The sequence below is a fragment of the Sus scrofa genome, chromosome 9 (assembly GCF_054392235.1).
Source record: "Sus scrofa isolate SSC_HxYL_T2T_F1_AM1 chromosome 9, Sscrofa_HxYL_maternal_Yorkshire_Landrace_v2.0, whole genome shotgun sequence".
Classification (NCBI taxonomy): domain Eukaryota; kingdom Metazoa; phylum Chordata; class Mammalia; order Artiodactyla; family Suidae; genus Sus; species Sus scrofa.
In genome coordinates this window covers 101,116,234-101,139,634 of record NC_139391.1, presented here as the reverse complement: position 1 = coordinate 101,139,634, position 23,401 = coordinate 101,116,234, and the positions used below count along the sequence as shown (strand labels likewise).

The 23,401-nt window shown below is 32.8% G+C and overlaps 1 protein-coding gene across 7 annotated transcripts in view; it reads right to left on the bottom strand.

Annotated features, from left to right (window-relative positions):
• The window catches only part of SEMA3A (semaphorin 3A), a 454,735-nt gene that overhangs the window by 140,235 nt on the left and 291,099 nt on the right, over positions 1-23,401 (bottom strand). For all 7 annotated transcript variants that reach the window (XM_021063479.2, XM_021063478.2, XM_084977288.1 and 4 more), the window contains 2 exons: positions 7,487-7,644; positions 2,796-2,858 (listed from right to left, as the gene is read on the bottom strand). In XM_021063479.2, the coding sequence (XP_020919138.2) occupies positions 2,796-2,858; positions 7,487-7,644 (221 nt within the window). The remainder of the gene's footprint in view (positions 1-2,795; positions 2,859-7,486; positions 7,645-23,401) is intronic.

Sequence of the window (23,401 nt, the reverse complement as noted above, 5' to 3'; positions counted from 1 at the left end):
ATGATGATGCAGGTTCGATCCCTGGCCTCACTCAGTGGATTAAGGATCTGGAGTTACTGTGAGCTGTGGTATAGGTCACAGACATGGCTCAGATCCTGCATTGCTGTGCCTGCAGCATAGGCCGGTAGCTGCAGCTCTGATTCAATCCCTAGCCTGGGAACTTCCAAATGCCACAGGTGCAGCCTTAAAAAAGACCAAAAAAAGAAAAGAAAAATTCTCTAAGCAACTCTATTATATATACTAATAATCATTAATATTTATATCATACACTACTATCTATGTAATAATTTCACTTGTGATTGAGTCTTATAAGAATGTCATGAGCTATTATTATGTCCACTTAAAAAGACTACAACGGGTGAGGTATTTATTTGAATTTCTGTTGCTTATTATCTGTGTGTTAATAGGCAAGTTCAAATCTATATATGCCACACAACACCAAAAACCACTCAACACCAAAAAATTCAGTAGAGGTGCAAAAATTTTGATCTCAACTTTTAAAATACAGTACTCAAAATGTTTCAAAATTTTTGAATGAAAAGATGGTGAATGAATATTCTGAATCATTACATTTCCTAATTAAGAAAATTGTGGTCATGATACCACTGATAGAGTTATTAAAATTACATTTATAAAATACTATTGATAATTCTCAATAATTCTAAGTTTTCATGTTTTCGCTTGTTAAACTTCAATAGAAAAAAAAATCTGTGTTTTTAAAAGTCACAGCTGTACAGAGATAAAATCTCTATTTGTCTTGACCCTTAGTTATTGTCATACTGAAGTATTTTAACATAATTTCTTAGTGGTAAACACAGCATTTTGATGTTAAGGTTTCATGTATTCAGTCATTTTTTGCCTATACCTATGCAGTATTAGCTATTTTTTAAGTAACTTTCACAAAACTATTAAATTTTTCTCACAAATGAATAACATGCAATGTCCCATTTAATGGATAAGAAACTAAGGCCTCCCCAAAAGTTAAGGTACTTGCTCAAGTAAAATTATGAGTCAACAAGGAGTCAACATAAAATTCTTGACTTCTTTGGATCCCTACTTCATTTTTCTTTCTGTTTACTCCTTTTCGATTATCCCAATCTATATGTTAATTTGAGATAGAACAAAATTTGATAGAACAGAGTTTTTTTTCACATTCACATAATCAGAAAAATGTTTACTATAATATGAAGGTGTGATGTGACTTGTAATCACTATATTTAAAATGAAATTTTTAAGGTGAATTTCCCATGTTTACTGATATGCATTTAACATGGATGGGAGATACCTGTACATTGTGCTCCTTTTCTGCCTTCCCTTACCTGGAGCCACCATTGCTACTGGATTGAGGCATTCTCTTTCATGAAATCAAATTTCACTTCTAAATCATTCTAAACATAAACATCATTTTAGGCAGCTGCTACCAATCAATCAGATTGTCCCTTGAAAATATCTGTATATCTTTATACATACATACAAGTTGATTTGTGGCTTTAGGCACAGAGGATAAATTTCTTCTAAACGCCAATACACAGACAAAACTTTTAAACTTATCTTGTGTCAAAACACACAAAATGACTAATAAGACATAAAATAATAATATAAATTATATTTAAGACCTTGAATTTCATTTTAATTTACTGATTTAAATGATTCTAACTGCTTTTCAAGATCTTGCAGATATATGGCTATACTTCGAAATGGAAGCTCACTTAATTTTACCGACAAAGTTTACCTCAGTAGAAATGGCCTCTACCTAAAATCAGAGGTAAAACCATTGCAGGGATTGCTTACCATTTATTCATCTTTTGTCTACAGTACCCAGGACAATGTTACATAGTCATTTCTCAACCCATATTTATTTAAGGAATAAGTACATCAAATGTAGGTAAGAAAGAGGGAAGGGAAGAGGAAAGTTGTAAGGGAGGAAGGGGTGAAATGAAATGTAATAAGGAAGAAAAGGGAAAAAGTGTTAGGTTTGTTCCAGGAAAAACAAGACAGCTCTAGGCTCTCGCCTAGCTCCTGGAGAGACATAAGACATGACTAAGTCTTCCCAAAATCATGTGATTCAATCTTACAGACTACCCTACTACCCAGGAGAATGTCTAAACTTCTGTTCACATCCTACTAACAATTCTCCCAAACTGATTGGTCTGTTCCTTTTCACCCTATTTACATAAGAAATGGCCAATCAGCTTCTGCACAGAAACCCCCTTTCTTGGCACCCACATATAACCTCCCTCCTCGAACAGGCTGACTGCTGACCTCCCCTTGTGAGTCAGCCCAGCAGTATACCCCGCTAATAAAGTCTTTTATGCCTGAATTCAGGTCTCATCCTTTTGGCCGACCTTACGAAAAGGAAAAGAAAGAAAGGGAATAGAATGAAATGGAAAGAAGAAGGGTAATTTTATTATGGTGATGCAAAAGAAAAAAATTTCATGTTAATAAAAAGGAATTCAAGAGGAATTAACAATGAAAACCAATCTGTATAAATATGTTGAATTATTAAATAGAAAAATAAATGGTAAAGAACTGCATTTTAAAAATTATACATATAAATCAACAAAAGGAACGTATTTGTGCTTCATTTTAGTGTTTTGTTATTTTTATTCATTTGCTTTACATAAGTTTTTTACACTTTACATAAAAAAGTCAACATTCAAAATTAAATATTACTCTGTTTCTAAAGAGTGGTTAAGTCCACAAGTAAGGCATGGTATTTAATAAAACAGTGAAAAATGATAGGGTAATAAATTCCTTATTCAATTACTAAAATAATTTAATAAACTGATACTTACCAGGATATCCTTTCCAGCCCACTTGCATTCATCCCTTCTGGTGTAAGATACAGGCCACACGATCTAAGGGCAGAAGAGAAACATTTTTTCCTGCCAATTAAGTTTTCTAAGGGATACAACATTATAGTCTATTAGACCAAGTGAAGCAACTGAGATAAAAAATGTTCTATACAGCATTACGTGGTAGGAACCTTTTAGTTTAGACTTTGCAGTGGCATCAGTTAATTGGCATGAACTTAAATCATTCAATCTCTGTCTACCCATTACGCTTTCTTGTGTAGATGAAAGTTGAGCAACACAGAAATTCATGTAGTCAATTGACCTACACAGTGTATGATAGAACTGCAAGGCTGGTTGGGAGATCATCTTGAGACCACATGAAAATGTAGTGAAGAGAAGAAAAATGCATAGAACGTGGCTTGCATTATTCTAAATAAATCAGTGTTTATCATAAAATAGTTATTTTGAAATTTTAACATCAGGTGCTTTGGATCTATTTCCATATATCAAATCACAGCACAACATGTTAGAATTAGCAACTGATAGAGTTAGAAAAACCCATTTTAGAAAGGAATCTTTTTTTTTTTTTTTTAAACAGGAAAAATAGGTAAGAGTAGCACTGTATACTGTCGGGAGATAAAGGAGCAAATGAAGAGGCAAATAGGTAGCTCTAAAAAAAGAAATCACCCTCCTTACTATGGACAAAACCTAGATTAACTGGGTAATAATTGTTTGTATTTTTATCCCTAATATTTGGTATCACCTTTCCAAAGGTTCTGGTATTGTTTGAATATAGTGACAGTGGTAGATAAACCAAGGCATTACTCATGGCTTGGAGGACTGTGGATCCATTTCCCTCCATAATATTAATTCAAATACCTTCACCTAAACTTTAATATAAAATTTCCCAGTTCCACTGAGGAATTACAATGACTCCTATCTGTACTGGGGCAGAACAATGTTAATTTTTTTATTCATCTTTCTCTTCTGGTAACATTCGCTAATATCAGCGAAAAAAAAGTTATATGTGAAAGAAAAATCCAGAGATAATGGCAGTTAATCATTCACGTCTGCTGGAAAGCTTTTAGCCTCAAAATGACTGATTATCATTCATTTGGGAACCTCTAGATAATTCAATATAAATGGTCATAGACTTGAGCAAAGGCTGTGATATTCAATCTAGGGAATTAAAAGACAAATACAACACATTTATAAATAAGAATTTAGAACATACTGAAACAACCTATGATGATAGGGCAAATAAATGTACTTCAGGTCCATGTCACATTAATAGCCCTAAAAATGTTTAGATATACATTTATTTTTACCATTTGAAGCTCTTAATTTACGTATGCTCTTCTTTTTTATGTACTTTTTTCATGTATGTCTGTTTGTGTAAACTATTATTTAACTTATTTCATAAATTTTTCACAAAGTAGTCAAATAATAAAAAACATCCAAGAATACAATCCTTACAGTTACAATTAACAAGCCTATATCCTTACAATTAATATTACCTTGATTCCTGAATGACTAAAGCAAGGGCTGGGTACCTTCCATCTGCAGGCTCCACAGCCCTGTCTTCTTACTGGCTATTGCAAAGCCAAGTGAGCTATTCTTATTTAAAATTACAATGGAGGGGGATCAAATATAAGTTTTCTCTGAACACAAAAATAATATATAACAGAGCTAAGATTTATTGCCTTTCTTATTCTGCTTTCCAGTTAGATTGTACAAAAATCATAGATTATTAAAACAGATCATTTTTTAAATTCAAGCAAATTCAAATCATTATTCTAACAATAGAAGACATTTCTAATTTTAAAGCATACATTTCAAATGTAGTCAGGTTGTTTTCCCATAGTTTCCCAGCTCTTGATTATTGGCATTGACACAACACAGGCCTCATTTTGTGATTTCTCTCTTATGTCAAATACTAATAAAAAGTAATTTTGCTAAATTCATGCTAAATTCTCTCATATTTGGAGGGGTGTGTACTCTCACCTTTTTACCCTGATCTCAGGGTAAAGAAATTAGCTTGTATATCTGGTGTGAGTAAAATAAATTTTGGTATAGAAAATACTCTTTTGGAAAGTAATTTAATGAGAATAAACTATAAATCAATGGAACTATATACATATATATATATATATATATATATATATATATATATATATATATATTTCCAACAGCATCTATTTCCATGAAGAATAATTTCTACCTTTTGGTTAGATTGACATTTTTTTCTTCGTGCTCAAAAATTTCTTAGTTAATTAACAGTGCCTAAATTCCTATCGTCATATTCAAAGTACTTCATCATTTATTTTAGATTTTTCCTTCTTTATGCTTCTATGCATCTACTCATTACTGAATAAAGATCTATGCCTTAAAGAGAATGAAAACCTTTTCAAGGCGAAGAATCTTTTCATGGTCCTTCCAAACCCGAGACTGTTTTTGTCTTCAACAGGGATCGGTCTCGTATTTACCTTTATGCTCATACATCTTATTTTTAATATTATTAGTAAGTTCCTCAAGAATTATTTATGACATACCATAGTGCTCCTCTATAGAGTTTATCATAATAGGAGATGCTTGGAAAACAGATGTTAAATAACATTACACATAGGTAAAAAAAGAGTGTTAATACCATTGATAATTAAAATTATTATATTGTATTTACCCTTACAAACAGTGAGATAAAATTAAAATTAAATAATATGCTGAAATGAATGCTTTAAAACTAGAAACATGTCTTCTATTATTAGAATTATGATTTGAATCAAGAGCAGGAGCTATACAAGAAGGCTATAACATTGGACAAGTCACCTAACTTTTATTTATACATTATTTCCGTATGTACTTATTACAAGTCTAGTTAGAAAATATTGCTATTTATCCCGGGGAAACAAACAACTCTAGGATTTTTCTCACCTAGAAAACAGTACATTAGTTTATATGACAGTTTAGTTCTTTTCAATTTCAGAGTCAATTGAATATATAAACCAAATTAAGAATATTTATTCAGAAAAAATGTTGAATACATTAAACATGTTCTGAGGTGATATGCGCTCATATACTGTCTATGTATGTATAGATATATACATATATTTATATATATGGATTTTATAAAGTTATGAAAATTCTAAAAACACTGAAAATTTGAATTGATATAATCTATTATTAAAATATCTGATCTTCGTAATTATCTTTAATTTTTCATTCATTTTATAAAAGATGGTTTTCTTTCACTAAAACAACAAAAACCTGCTTATTATATGACCTATAAACCTACTTATTATGTGACCCAAAAGATACTAAAAAAAATTTATCATTTCAGAAAAACAAATAGACAACTAGTTTCTTAGATAATTAGGAATATTTCTCTCATCTGAGGATAGATGATAATCTATTTGATTAAAAATTAAATAGATTAAAAAATCAGAAAACAAATGTCCAAGTTGATTTTTAAATACTGTATCTTAATTCCAAAATACATCAGTAAGGACATTGCCATTTTATATGACTACGTGTCATGAATCAAACCTCTTACTACATAGTCAGAATTTTAGAGTTTGTATAACAGAAGAAAAGTAAAAGACTTAGGTTTAGTGGCATTCTCTATTAGAGATATAATCAGCCTTGAAATTAAATGTTTTAGTGCAAAGTAATATTCTCAAACCATAAAAAACTTTTTTTACAATTCTGTTACTTTTTAAAAATTATTGTCTAATCCATTACAGTTTATAAGAACCTGAAGCACACCACTTTAAAACCCTCAGTGCTAAGAAGAAGCAAAATTAACATATAAAAACTGAAGTGTATGTACTCTAAAAGGTATGTTATATTAGCACTCTTGTGAAAGCTATTGCATAAACATCTTCGTTTCTCAGAAAATTTAGACTGGAAATAGTGACTGAAAAAAATGTTGGACTTAGAAACAGCCTCAATAACACAATTTCCACTAATTTATCAACCCATGTTTTATCTTCCAAACTATGTAGTGTATTAATTAAATAAGCCAGAAACATTATAGAATATAACAATAAAACTTATAGAAGGATAGTGTCTAAATGACCACATTTACAAGAGCCTGACACTGAAAACTGATCTTCCAAGTCAGAGTTTGGTAAACTTTTTGTTTAAAAGGCCAGATAGTAAAATATCTTAGGCTTTTTGATCCAGATGATTTCTATCACAACTACTCAGCTCTACTCAGCTATAGAATGAAAGCATATACAGACAATATGTAAATTATTCAGAGTGCCTATATCCTAACACAGGTGACACATCAAATGAGACATCTGTATAATGGTTTATAAAAAATCATTGCATTTGCTGGCAATATAGAGGGATGTATAAATTATACATAAACATATATAAAATCAGTTGTGACATTTCTATAATGGTTCAGGTATTTAATCATATGCAGTAAAATGATGTAACTATGGAAAAATAAGCTAACATTAGTATTTCTTATAAAGATCACTGAAAATACTAGTTTCCTCCTTGATTTTTATGGTTTACCACACCCATTGATTTGTGAGAGGCAATCAGTGCTTTATTTTTATTTGTATCTGAAAAGATAAACCATTAAACATTTTTTCAGTTGCCACATTATTAAATAGCTAGAAAATTCTATATAACTTGAACTGTTCAAAAGAGCTATAGTGATTATATTATAATAAAAATACCTTTTGAAAATCCTTGATATTAACCAGATTGAATGAAAATATGTGATCCTTTGCTCCAACATAGAGCCTACTCCGTTCCTCATCCAAAAGGAAGGTATGATAACTGGAGCTGTTGGCCAAGCCATTGAAAGTGATCACATTGTTGGATTCCAACATTTCTGCAAGGTAATAAAACAAGACATTAGGTGTTAACATGAGGCACCATATGAGCACTGTTCATGGTACTCTGGCTACTGCCTGCTGTAGTTACCCATCAATGGTTATTTTTAGTGATACTAAGGAATATACAGGACTTCTTTATATTTCATTGAAATGGGAGTTATACTCCCATTAGTCTTCTGATTTCATACTCAAGACCACACACTCCTACAGAAGAAAGGAGAGATATACCTTGTCCAAACAACAGGTCTGGTGGAATTTCTTTACAGGTAGTGATTTATTAAAATGGTTAGTATTGTATATAAAATGTCTTTAACTTTACAAAGATTTGTTTAAGTGCTTTCATTTTTCCAAGTCATTAGCTAGGATTAGCATGGGGCCAAAAGAGCAGAGATAGCATGGGGAAAACAGTGTTTAACCCCCTAGGCCTCTTTTTATTGAAGAATTTTAGTATATATTTCTGACCACTAAATCATTAACTCCACCATCTAAATCCTCTATAGTATTTTGTAACTGACATATATACAGTTTGGCTTTTATGAAAACATTGAACTTAATTAATTTTACACTATGACCCCAATTTTTCCAGTTTGTTATTGCTTTCCCATTTACTTCTGCTTTGAACAGGTATATACTGACCTTTAAAATCTGCAGCCTAAGTGAGAAATACTTTCAGATAGAAGTAACAGTAAGTCCACTTTGGCACTAGAAAGGTAAATGCTGATTATCACCAAAGAGGTTTTCTTTATCTGCTTCAATTGAAATTAGGTATATATATACCACCACACTCCCCTCACGCAGGATAGAAATGTTGAGGAGCCTCCAGAAACATGTCCTGAATCAATGATTCAGAATTTTACAGTGCACACATATCTAACTTTTCATCAGCATTCATAAAATGTAGATTGCGTTTTCCAAGGCACAGAAGTGGAGATGTAGACGCTTCTTCTGTCCCAGCCCTAGCTGAGGACGTTAGCTATTTGATAAGTTGCCTTGCTTTATTTCTCTTACTGCTTCTTCCATTTTATCAAGAATATTATTTCAATAGAGAATAAAGTTCAAGCTATTCAACTTAGCATTAAAGGTCAGATCAAAACCATCTGAGTTTAGACCCCACCCCAGTACTCCTCATGTCCACTACCCTGCAGAAAAACACACTCTGTATTAATCTACTTGTTACCCTTTGCTGCCATTGTTCTTAACACAACTATATGCCACTGAGAGAAAACAGTATTGCTCTTCCAAGCTAGTTCAAATGCAACCTCTAAGAAATTCTCATACAATTAATTTCTTTGTAACATCTTGCTTGAATTACTCATAACTTACATTACACCATCAATTATTATAATCATTATAAATAACTTATCTACTAGAAATAATATGCCCTCATGTAAGGAAATATATAATTAATAGCTCATCATCTACAACTTACATGGTTTCTTTTCTGTATTACCAGGTCAATAAATACCAAATTGAATTGTCTATTTACCTACCAGCCTTTCCACCCACCTCATGAACAAAATCAGAAGAAATCAATTGTTAAATTTTTTAAAGATGCTTTTCTAATTTATTCTTGAGAAACATGGACTATTAATCTCATCCCCAATCCTGCCCCCCCCCCAAAAAAAAGGAAGAAAGAATGGAATGAAGAAAGGGAGAAAGAAAGAAATCAAGGGAGAGTTTCACTCAGGTGACTCATATCTGAAATAAATGAGAGCTATTGGTCTCCAGAAATAAAACAGAATCCACTACAAAATATCTGAATTTAAATGGCATTCCTTTCAGCAAATGATTTTAAAGAATCAACACTACAGAGAGGCAATATGAGACTGAAATTTCAGGCAGACTGAGCTGTGTGAGGATGTAAAGGTTATTACCAGACAGGGACCACATCACTGGATATGTTCATGCACTGACTGAAGGGCTGTTTAAAGAGATCTGTTTATCAGATAGACTAAATGACCTTTACTCTTCTTTCCAATCCTCTCCTTCCTTCCTTCCTTCCTTTTTATTTTTTGTCTTTTTAGGGCTGCACCCTCGGCATATGGAGATTCCCAGGCGAGGGGTCCAATTGGAGCTGTTGCTGCCAGCCTACACCAGAGCCACAGCAACGCGGGATCCGAGCCCCATCTGCAACCTACACCACAGCTCACAGCAACGCTGGATCCCTAACCGACTGAGCAAGGCCAGGGATCAAACCCACAACCTCATGGTTCCTAGTCAGATTCGTTTCCACTGCGCCACGACAGGGAACTCCTTCTTTCCAATTCTAAACTCTATAAGTCTATCCTAATATCAGAAAGACCAAACTACTTTAGGTAGCTAGGCAAACTAAAAAAAAAAAAAAAAAAAAAAAAAAAAAAAAAAAAAAAAAAAAGCGAGCTTAGTCTAAGCCAAGACAATTACATAAATATATTAATCAATGGGATGATCATTTAAGAGACATAAAGAATGACTTTAATTGGAAATGCATACAAACCATGCAAGGGAGCTCTACATCAGTTGGAAGAAGTTATAGGAAGACAATTACATAAATGTATTAATCAATGGGAGGGTCATTTAAGAGACACAAAGAATGATTTTAATTGGAAATGCATACAAACCATGTAAAGGAGCCCTAAGCATAAAATGGAAGAAGTTATAGGAAGACAATTACTATAACAATAGAACATGGAGTCACAGTTATAGGTAAGGACACAAGCACTACCACAGTACGTACTTATGAGGTATACAAACTAGGATGAGTTCCTTAAATAAATCTCCCAAGAGTTACTGTGAAGGTGATATTAGATAACTCATTAAAAAATTACTATAACAATAGTTTCCATAGTGAACATTCAATTAAAGATTACCTTTTCATATAAGTAGTGGTTAAATATTAAGGTCTTTGATTATCTTGACCAGAAGCAGGAAATTATGGTCCAGATGGAGCTGAGAAAAAAACACTTTTCTATTATCTTACCAAGTGTGGTAACTTGTTAACACCTGGAATTATATATGGTAAAGGGATCAATATGAGGAGCAATATGCTCCTTAATTTACATTAATATTAAATGCAATGGTTATTTTAAGAATAGCAAAATATTCTTGTTTGTCAATGTCTATATCCTGAAATTCAAATAATAAAAGTAATGACCTTCTATATCATAATTTCAAACAATGAATATATTTATCCAATTGAAAAATATTGTTACAGGTTGAATTTTGTAAATTAGTTGAGGGAGGGTTTTTGGTTTCTAGGTACAGACAACTTAGAGAAAAGTCTTTCATCATTTGTGTATGAAATAACTCTGGAAACAAGCTACACTTTAAAAAATGTTACTACTGAGCATTCCCTGGTTGTTGAGTAGTTAAAGACTCGGCGTTGTTACTGCTGTGGCTCAGGCCCAATCCCTGGCCCAAGAACTTCATTTAATTAAACAAAAAATACAATATTTTTCTGGAGTAGAGATTAACAGCTGTTTTAATTCCTTTCAAATGTACTTAATTTTGCACATCATTCCTTTTGCTGCAATTTCTTTAGATGTTCCTTTCTATCTGACACTTTCTAGGTTGCTCTGTAACTGGGAAAAGAATCTTTTTTGAGACCTTCATGGCAATGAGCCAGGGAAAATTCTGGATTGCTTCGATTATCTCACTACTTTCCAGGGCAAAAAAACTTATGTTAAATATCAGAGACTTTTTCTCTAAATCTAGATTTCACAATTTAAAATAGTTTTCCTTTATGATTTTGTTTCCTATATGTAGATACATTACCTGAAATTGATATTAAATAACTTCAACTTTCACTCTACTTCCTTAGAATCAAAAAATTTTAGATGTTTCTTTTCAACTTCTGTTACGTAAAACTTACCATTACACAAACTGGTATTGGGATTAAAGTAAATATTCAGTAATATGAGATGTTTAATATTCTATTAACTTCTTACATTTTGCCAACATTCACATTAAGTCAAACAACAACAAATGTTATTTTAGAATAATTTAAATTTCCACAGCATCATCTTGACTTTTGGGAATCCTGGTAGACCAAAGTATACAAAGGCACTAATTTCTTTTGCAGGGGGGTGCAATAAGTTTTTCCCGTGTTGAGAGAGTACTTCAACTTCCATGTGCTGTGTCAACCATAAAGAAAAGTAAATGTAGGACTGTAACCAAGAAACGTAACCGTAGGACTGCCATTTCAGACAAGAACTGTATGATGTACTTTTATTTACTATTATTATTTTTTGTCTTTTTTTTTTTTTTTTTTTTTTTTTTAGGGCTGCACCCACAGCACATGGACGTTCTCAGGCTAGAGGTCAAAGCAGAGCTGTAGCCGCCGGCCTACATCACAGCCACAGCAATGCCAGATCCGAGCTGCATCTGTGACCTACACCATAGCTCACAGCAACGCTGAATCGTTAAAGCACTGAGTGAGGGCAGGAACCCAACCTGCATCCTCATGGATGCTAGTCAGATTCGTTTCTGCTGAGCCACGAGGGGAACTCCAAAACGTATTTTTAAATTTGAATGAAGATTAAGCAAACATTCTTTATTTCAGAATCACCAAATGATTTAGTGTTTCTATGATTTGCTTAATGACAAAATTAAAATATACTGGTAATAAAGCTAGGTAAATAGTTTGTGCTCAATAAACTACTACACTATCATTATTAGGATGTACTATAAGACAATGTAGATAATAAGATAAATGTACAGATTTTCTGGAAGGGAAAATCAATTCTCATTATTTCAAGCAGCATTGCTTTCAACTATAAAATAGAATGCATTCTCTTGTGATACAGTTCAAAAAATCTTATGAATCTTGTGAAATTCAAGACACACATATAAATTCCATGTGATTTTTTTTTTAAAAAAAACTAATACCTGAAAAGGGAGAAAATATATTTTAATTGATTTGTCCTTTAATCAAAATATCCTATCCAATAATCATGGGAGAAGAACTATGATCTTTCCTAATGGGTCAATTCTAATTTTCATTCTACTAATTTATTTATAAATTTTCAGAGTTGCCTTTTTCCCCTGAATTCATCCTGATCTTTAATGTAGCTCTATTTGAATAAAGAAAAAAAAGAAATTGTTAGCAATCATTATCAGCACATTATTTAAGATACTGAAATTTTATCTTGTAATACTGTTTTGCATATTTAATATATGAAAAGAAAAAAGATTAGAAATTTTATATCAAAATAATACATGTTGATTTATTGCTACATAATAAAGTTGTACAGTTCCTATGGTGTTCTGATTATTTTTAATTTAAGCACAGATTTATACAGATGATTACAATACAATGACCGATTCAGATTTCAAAAAGGCAGTGAAATGAATACTGATTTCTAGAATGCGAGACCGCCCAGAACTAGACTTTTTATGGTTTGATGGAGAACTGCTGTACACTTGACCTTCAAATCCAAATAATAGACACCCTGTTCTCTGTATTTCTGTCTTCCGTGACATTTCTATTTCTATTTCTCTCCTTTTTCCCTCCCTTCCAAGATCCTCCCTTTTCTAAGTTTTATAGCTTGAAAGGTAACAGGACCCCACGGATGCTGGATTCTAATGAATTGCCTGCATTCAATGATAGCTTTAGGCTTATGTCCTTTTTCTACGACACGAACTCTGTCCTTTTCATAGAACAAAGATCCTATTTAAAGTAGTAAAGTTTACGTCTATATGATGCCAAAATATTTTGGCTAAATGATGACTACATCCAGATATTTGTATACATTGGAAAGTTCATCAAGGTCCCAAATTTTTAGATCCTATATTTCAGTGCTTCCTAGACTATTACTTAAATTTCCAAAAGCAAAATAAGGGCTGAAATAAAAGTTGGCAACTTTTTGTTATGTTGTAAAAACAAAACGACGAAATGTTATTTGCTACCATCATTTTATACAAAAAGGAGGGATTTTTTTTAACAAAAATGTTCAAAAAGACAAAAACCCCCATACATATACAAAAGATAATCTTTAGAGATTGATAAAGTCACATTGTGGAAAAATTCACCTTATTTTTCTGACTTTGTTTCATCAAGTATGAGTTTCCAAAACTTATTACCCAGAAGGGAAATACCTTTTCACAGACTTATGTTTAGGAACTACTTCCCTAAGGTAAACTGTGGATGATGTACTCTACTCCTAGAATTTCTGGCCAGTGCATCTTACCATTCAATCAGTAAAGCCAATGTGATTGGTCTCTTCATGGTTGCATTTTTTTTTTGGGGGGGTGGTGCTGAGAATATATTCTCAATTTACAAAATGTGTTAAGTTTTGTTTGAATATACTTAGAAAAATCTATCTTCTCAATAGGCAACACTCAAAATGTGCATGCAGTTTAAACAGCCTTGTCTGAAAGTCACTTTTACTTTAATTTCCTACTTTCTCCAGTTGTGCCAGCAGCCACAACACTTTATCAAACACAGCTAAGAAGTATGTGGACCATAAAGATGAATACAACTTTCGATGGGAATTTAGACAAATGACCTCAGAGAAGCAAAATCTAAATAAACAACCACCTCACTAAGAGCTAAGGAAGTTGACAGGGGATAAATTAATGCCACCAGGCGAAGTGGATAATCCTCCCCCCCTCCACCGCCCTGCTTTTCAGGGCCTCATATGTGGCATATGGAAATTCCCAGGCCAGGGGTTGAATCAAAGCTACAGCTGTCAACCTACACAGTGCCAGCAACACAAGATCCAAGCCCTGTCTGTGACCTATACAGAAGCTCATTGTAATGCCAGATCCATAACCCACTGAGTGAGGCCAGGGATCGAACCCTTGTCCTCATGCATACTAGTCAGATTCATTACTGCTGAGGCACAATGGGAACTCCAAAATGGATAATCCTTGAAGAAAGAGTTTGGTAATTAAGCCTGGCCTTAAAAAAATGGAGGATAATGTAAGAAAAAGAATGTGTATATATATATATATGTGTATGTGTGTGTGTGTGTGTGTGTGTGTGTGTGTGTGTCTGGGTCACTTTGCTGTACAGTAGAAAACTGACAATGACAGAACACTATAAACAAACTATAATGGAAAAAGTATGCCAATGCCTAACCATGTGCCAAAAAACTGAACAATTTAATACTGTACTTATTTAAGTCTCACAACATTTTGAATTGGGAATTTTCATTTCCTTTTTTTCTCATGAGGAAAGTGACTCAGATAGATATTGGGAATAGCCTAGGTACTAGAGCTCATGAGATGTAGAGTCGAGATATTCAGCTTCACCTGACACTGGAGGCCAGGCTCCATCTTACTCTAAGATGGAAGAATTTCTGATAATATTAAGAACTGATCATAGAGAAGTGGGAAATATAAGAATACACTTTGGAGTATACTGTGAACTAGTTGTTGAGGAGTTGGATTACCTCTCACTACCACACAATTCACCTTAGTTAATAGTTTCTTAAATATTTATATTATTTTATTTGCTCTGTACTTGGGTCCTTTTATACAGTAATAACTCTGTGTATAATCTTATCTACAACTATGGTTTTTGTCATTAGTGGTATTTTGACGTCACAAATATATATCTTTCAAGACAGACTTCCCCCAAAAACCAAACAGAGGCTTAATAGAAACCTCTACTTAGATATGGCACAACATCTTAGAATCAGCATGACTTGATCAGAACTCACCCCCTTTTCTTTTTTACATTGACATCATCACCTTTCTGTACATTTTTAAGTAACTGCAAATATCACTCACCCGAAGCATCATGAAAACTAAATCCTCTTCATCATTCACAGAATCAATCTACCACTTCAGTTTTGTTCAACACTACAGTAATTTCCTCATTTTCTTTTGCTTATATCCTCCTGCCATTGCCATAGTTAAGTTCCTTATAATTTCTTCCCTTGATTATTACAATGATCTTTGAAAAGAACTGCTTTTCTAGGTTCATACCAAGAAGCCATGTTATACACTGCCTTGAGAATAATCTTAATATAAAACAAATATGACTTTCTTCTGGTAATGGTGAGAAAAAAGACACTTTTAACTTTATTTCCTTCATGGAAAAATTTAAGCAGAAAATATAGGCAAAATATTAAATGAAGAGAGAAATTAATACCAATGGAATATTAAACTATAAATTGTTAAGAAAATATATTCAATATAGTGAAGCATGAAATGTTTTGGGATAGAATACTAAAATATGGCATTATCTCCATATATACCAGGTAGGACATAATTTTTTTTGTCTTTTGTCTTTTTAGGGTCGCACCCATGGCATATGGAGGTTCCCAGGCTAGGGGTCAGGATATAATTATTAACCAAAGTGTTAACAAATCATAAATATTGCATCCATAAATGACTTACTACATAAACAAACTCCAGGAGTCTATAGGGCTATAAAATTATTGAAAATTTCCATAGAGTAGACATACAGCTAAAGTTCAAAAGAGTCATCATCACTATAGCTAACCATGTACTGTTCTAATGTCACACACATGCACAATATTTATTGCGTGTGCATTATCCTTCTAAAGGAAACCACTGTAGGTAAAGAAAATATATCAAAGATTTCAGAGACTCTTTTCAAGTCAAACAATAACAACTGCAGACTCTAAACTATCCCAGCTAACACGCTCATTGTCAGAAGGAGCGGATAAAAAGTTAACCAAAATGCATTTGATATGCATAGGAAAGAGGAACTGACATAGAAAAGAGGGGATTAATTCTTGTTGCCCAAGTTCTAAACTATATGAAAATTAAACAACTTTCTTTGAAAGAAATGGATTAATGAGAAGAAAACAGGAAACAAAGACAGAGAACAAATCTTAAAGACATATCTGCAGACAGAAATGTCATCATCTAGGAAAATATAATCTTACAGAGGATCAATTTTGAAACTTACTAAATAAAGGAAGGATATATTTGGAATCCACGAATAAAAACCCAATCACCTACTGAAGGAAAGTCATCAGGTGGGCTTCATCCTTATCTAAGCAACATTATTTCCCAGAAAACAAAAATTTGCACAATACCCAAGTGAAAATGTGATTCAATAATATTATTCAATTACTCAATAATAATAATATACCTAGTAGGTTGTAGGTATATAGCTAGCAGGTTGTAGCAGGATAAGACATTCTCAAACATACCAGCTTTAAGGATACAGACCACCCACACATTCAAGAAACTACAGCAATAACAAATTCTTAGTAATACATTCATTGAAACGAGGACTCAATCAAAATTAAAAGCACAGACATTACATCACTTGCCTCTTTAAAACCTACCTAGAAATTTCCAACATGTATGTGATTTGGGCACTTTGTATTTTCCACACTTTTTTAGACTCATTCACCAATGGAGTGTATGAAATTATGCATGTATCTATATATAGTAATACTTATATATTTACACATATACACAATTACTTATGTAGAATTATTCCCAGTTACCCCAATGGCCTGCTATCTATAGTTAGCAGAGCTTAGAATGCTATATATCCCAATAGTTTCCCTCTTTCACCCTCACTTGCCATGTAAGTCTACTCAGATATCGGACTGAATTCTCCAACCTTGTAGGGGACAATGTACCATGCCTTCCTCTGCAAAACATAGTACCATGTAATAATGTTTATTAACCACTGCATTATCTTTTTGCTCCCCTTCTAAAGTTGAAATATGCTGCTTTCACTTAATTTTGTATTCCTAGTCCTAGAACCCTTTCCTGGTATATACCTGGTATTGGCACATAGAAGCAAGTGTCTTAGTAAACAGTATCTGAAACACATTAAAAAAAAAAAAAATGCACCAGGAGTTCCGGTCATGGTTCAACAGAAATGCATCTGATATCCATGTGGACACATGTTCGATTCCTGGCCTCCAACCTGGCTTTGCTGTGAGCTGTGGTATAGGCCAGTGGCCACAGTTCCGGTTCAACCCCTAGCCTGGAAAACTCCATATGCTGTGGGTGCGGCCCTAAAAAGACCAAAAAAAAAAAAAAAAAAAAAAAAAAAACAACAACCACACACACACACACAAAAAAAACAAACAAAAACCAAAAAAACCACCAAAAAATCAGAAAAAAAGGAAATATAATAACAAAAAATCTAGGAAAAAATAAATGTAGCAATGTGTATGTCAAATTATATACTAGCTTTTCTAATTAGAAATATTACATGCAAATAACCAATAAAATGATGCCATCTAAACCCTAACTTATAACATGGCTATAAAACAGCTATTTTTTAAAAAATTTATGTGCTAAGTACTGATATGGTCAGTTTACATACAGTGATCATATGAATAAAGTTTTTCAGAGTCTTGTTTAACTAGCAATATTAAACATAAAAACTACCATAATAGCAAGAGTTTACTGCTGTATTTTATAGCAATGGTTTAACTGGTCCCCTATCTTCAATTCCTCCCAATTTTAACATATCTTCAAGGCATCATTATAAAAATTGACCAGAACCTATTTCAAAAACGTATTTATATTTTTTAAAAAAGCAGCTATACCTACCACCATAACCTTAGCCCAGTCTCTGTAATAAAATTCACAGTCCCTAATCTTCTTTGTTATCTTGTTTTATGATTATAAGTTTGCACAATTCTATCAGACATGGCCAATTTACTCCTCTCTAAATCTAGCCTGCCTCCTCCTGCTTTTTATTTATTTTCCCTGTTCTCATGCTTCAAAGTACAGTCAGAAGCTATATCTCCCATGAAAGCCTTGAGAATTAGTAGGTGTTACTCTCTCCTCTGATGCCCCACACACTTTGACTGTAGCACACACGAATGCATTAATTGCACGCCACTTACCTACATGGGCATTAAGGGTACATGTTTTGTTCTTTTAGATATAAAGTCAGTACAGTTGCATATGGGTCTAATTATCCATAGAGGAAATAGTTAACTAGATAATTAACTAATTATTGAATTGAGACCTAGGGGGACCTTTAGACTATAAAGTCTCAATGCATCTATTTACAAAACAGCATAAATGACTTTAACATTAACACTTGTAGAGGCTAAGTTGAAATTTAGGTCTCCTAAACCTCTTCTCTCTCATTCTTTCTAAATAAATTTCTAGAAAAATTGCGACTTCAATTTTTTTTCCTTTTTATTTGTGTTGCCTGATCCATGACGTCAGTAAATTTGGGGCACAAGTATATGCTCAAAAGTAAAAGTTGCAAACGATTTACAAGATTACTAAGGCAGAATGTTAACTTTTACTTCTCCTTGAAAGAATAACAATGAAAGTTTAAATGTCATTATTACATAAAGCAACTAAATGTTTCAATGTGGACAAAAATTATTAATACAAATTATACATTGCAATTGAGCACTCATTTCTGTGTACATAAGTAAAAATTTAGAACTGAATTGTAGGTTCTTCTTTTATAATTCACATCAGTTTCATTTGATACTTTGAGTGACAGGCTAGTAATCCAGAGATTAAAATTTTATTCTTCATTCTGTCTTCCTCTGCAGGCAGGTTTCTGTTATCAATCAGTTCACCAGCAAGTGCTTATTAAATGTCTAAGAGTGCTAATCATTGCATCATCAGCAAAGTTTAAAAAAATAGGCTTCACTGATTAATTGAAAGTTTGATTTTTCAGGCAGTCTTGGTCAATTACTTACATATATTATAGCATATGTTTCAGTGTGTACTTCAAATAACTAGCATTTCCCCACATGACTATAAGAAAGCAAATGTATTCTAGTACTTACAAATTGAACATTTCATTTTTCCAGTAATAAAACTGTGTAAAATATTAATGTTTGGAGAATAGTTAAAAACCACTTAGTCACCCATTATCTGTTTCATATGCCTACTATAAGAATTTTTTAAAATATTTAAAAATTATTTATTTAAATTGCCTCAATGCTGAACAAATGAGCTTTAACTGAGGGAAAAAACTCAGTATTTAATTAGTACTATTCTATTATTTCTATCCCAAGACACATGTATGGAGGAAAAAAGTCTTTTTTATTCATTGACAAAAACATGTTCTCAACTGTGAACTTACTGGAGAACATATGTATTTCAGTGTTTGTGGGTGTCCCCTTGTGATCAAAACAAGAATCTATTTAATTAATAAAGTTGAGAAGGAGAAAGAAGGTCACAAGGAAGTCCAGATCATATGAATATCCCCAAGGATAAATCAAGTAACTAAATCAGAGGGGCAGCTGTTTGCGGCTGAGAGTAGGCATCACCTAAGCCCTAGATTTGATTGACCAAAGGTGTTTACTGTATGTTTATCGAATGAATGAATAGATGGATTTCTGATTAGGTGCATAAAATAGATATGTTTATCACGTATAATAGTGCACATGGGTTAAACCATAATTTATCCTGCTGTCCTTACTACTTCTAATCTCTTCATTCTCTAAACTTCATAGTATCTGAATGCCATAAACAAATGGATTTAGTTTATCAATTAAAAAACAAAGTTGTTTACCAGAGATTATTTTTTAATTATCTTTTCTGGGGTGAGGGGAGGGGATTCATAGAGCATGTCCTACATCTATAACTAGAACAGATGCATTTTTATTATGAAAGCTTCTGGATTACTTATGAAAGGATTTTGTTTGAATCAGAATGCCCTGCAGAGGAGTGGGAGAGAGATGGCAGAGGATGGTGTTGAAAACCAATGACCTCAAATGAAACCATACTATGTGTTGTGGATACATTCTAGTCTTAGCGACAATATTGTCCTATTAATGATGGCACACTACAAATATTTTTCTTCTAATAATGTGTTTAATTTTGGAGTGTACATACTTTAGAACTAATTAAGCAATGAAAGTCAGATGCCCCAATAAAGCTGGTTCAGAACAATTCAAAGAAATTTTATAATTTTTCTACATGCACACACGAAAATGGGATAAATAGTATTATTAAATAGGTAATTTGGGCAAAATTACTTTTCCTTATATTCTGCTCTGTCCAAATAAATTTTTGCAAAGTTATCTGATAGTACTACTTCTAAAATTCTGTATGGAAACAAAATAATTTAAGCATTTTACCTTACAGAGAAAATAAGACACATTTAAATTATTCTATTTTCTTTTCCAAACACATTCTATTGTAAATAGATTTTAAGACTGGGTCCTGTTTAGCACTGTTATGGGACTGAAGTTAAATATAATATAAGCCAGGTTTGGTTTAAGAGCCCAGAGGACAACTAAGTGATTCCCTAAGATGAAGCTAAAATTCCAGCTTGTTTGTGGAAAATCCTCGCTCTCCAGGGTCCATTATATCAAGTACATCTCTGTGCTGCACAGGACACCAGATACTAAAGATTCTCTAAACCAGTTCACAACACCCAGACATTTATCCCCACAAGGACAAACATCTAATTCACAACCAGATTTACCTCTTTTCCAAGAACAGATTTAGAAAATTGCTTAAACTTCCTTTTATACTTCTGCATCAAGAAATATGACTGTTTTCCTCTTAAAAAAACAAAACAAAACAAAAAAAAAACAGCAAAAGAAAGACCAAAAACAATACTAACAATGTTAAGAGTGATAGGTAATAAACATTATATTTAGAGTGAAACAGGATGTCTTTTTAACCCCTGCTGGCCACAACCACATCCAAACTGAGACTCTCCCTTTAAGCTGAGTACAGAGAATAACAGGGATAAAATGTACCTCTGGACTTGAAGGAACAGAAAGTAAGTGTTAGTGCTATTAAATGCAAATGAATCCCTCAGAGCAGTTCAATGTGAACAATAGGAGTCCTGCAACATTATCTAAGATCACTTGTATCTTAATTTTTTTATTTACCTGATATTGATTTTTCACGTAGTTAAAAAAAGATGATCTTTGTTAGTCATTCTTTTTTTTTTTGCACATTTTATTGGTTTTTGCCTCTTTTTTAAAGTTTCATTGAAGTATATTTGATTTACAAAGTTGTAATTTCTGCTGTGGAACAATGTGATTCAATTATACATATACATCTTTACAACAATATTGTTATTACTAAACTTTGGATTAAATAATTGAAAATAATGCTATATATTTAAATCGGACCATATTTCTTCAAAGATACATAGGTGTTATTTTTAACTTTCTCTTTAAATTAATAAATTGTCATGAAAATCACAGTATATACTTCCATCTAACAAAACTTGCTTTAAAAGTTAAGGTTATGTATTTGTTGTGTTCCTAAGCAGTAATGCATTTTTAATAAAATTTCCAAGATTTTATAAATATACTTTTAATTTTATACTTTCTTGTGTTATTTACAAGAAGCATTTGTTTCTTATTAGGCCAAGTGCCTGATGAAACTCAAAAAGTGGTAGAAACTAGTATAATTACAAAATTGAGAAAGATTTTCTAGCTTTTCTCAATTGTGACTGTTACTTTATCATCCCTAAGCACTCAATAAGGAGAAAGTTCTTCCCCTTTAAAAAAATCAAAAAATTAGTTTAAAAGTTCATAGCTGAGTTTGTTTGATGAACATAATGACTTCCACCTCATTTAGTAAATCAGAATCTAAAATATGCTACACTTAGCCCTCTTGATAGGCTCTGGAGTTTATCAGCCCTGCTTTGCCACTTCATTAACTGTCAAGAACCAGTAAGTGATATTGCTATGAAAGTCTTGATTCAGGTAGTTGAAAATGCTCTTATTGCAAAAGTAGCAATTATCAAAGAGACTTCAAGTCAAAAGAGGATCTATCAGGAAAGGCACATCATCCACATCCATACAGTTGATTATCATCTTTGAAGACATCAAAGAGAGAGTGTTTGAACTATCAGTAGTTGACTTTGTATAACATCCAGAGAAACTGCACATACTGATTTAACATACACTGTAGCACAGTTATCATTGACATTAAACCTCTTACCTTATACTCATATCAGGGAAAAAGAGGGATAAAATGCTTATTTTCTTCCCAAAAGGACCATAAAAAGTCTATGTTTTAATGTCTGCTTAAATGGATTCTTATACTTGCCCTTATGATATTTTTTGCAAACACTCTTCTTTTTATTTTTTTATTTTCCCACTGTACAGCAAGGGGGTCAGGTTATCCTTAGATGTATACATTACATTTTTACCCCAGCCTTTCTTCTGTTGCGACATGAGTAACTAGACAAAGTTCTCAATGCTATTCAGCAGGATCTCCTTGTAAATCTATTCTAAGTTGTGTCTGATAAGCCCAAGCTCCCGATCCCTCCCGATCCCTCCCGATCCCTCCCACTCCCTCCCCCTCCCATCAGGCAGCCACAAGTCTCTTCTCCAAGTCCATGATTTTCTTTTCTGAGGAGATGTTCATTTGTGCTGGATATTAGATTCCAGTTATAAGTGATATCATATGGTATTTGTCTTTGTCTTTCTGGCTCATTTCACTCAGTATGAGATTCTCTAGCTCCAACCATGTTGATGCAAATGGCATTATGTCATTCTTTTTTATGGCTGAGTAGTATTCCATTGTGTATATATACCACATCTTCCGAATCCAATCCTCTGTCGATGGACATTTGGGTTGTTTCCATGTCTTGGCTATTGTGAATAGTGCTGCAATGAACATGTGGGTGCACATGTCTCTTTTAAGTAGAGTTTTGTCCGGATAGATGCCCAAGAGTGGGATTGCGGGGTCATATGGAAGTTCTATGTATAGATTTCTAAGGTATCTCCAAACCAAACACTCTTCTTAAATGTATATGTGAATTAAATAATCCTATCATGAACTTTAATGTAGATACTCTAGTTGAGGTTCAAAATATTACTTTAGTAAAATTTAATTTTAATCATAAAGTCTTTTATTTTATTTCTACCT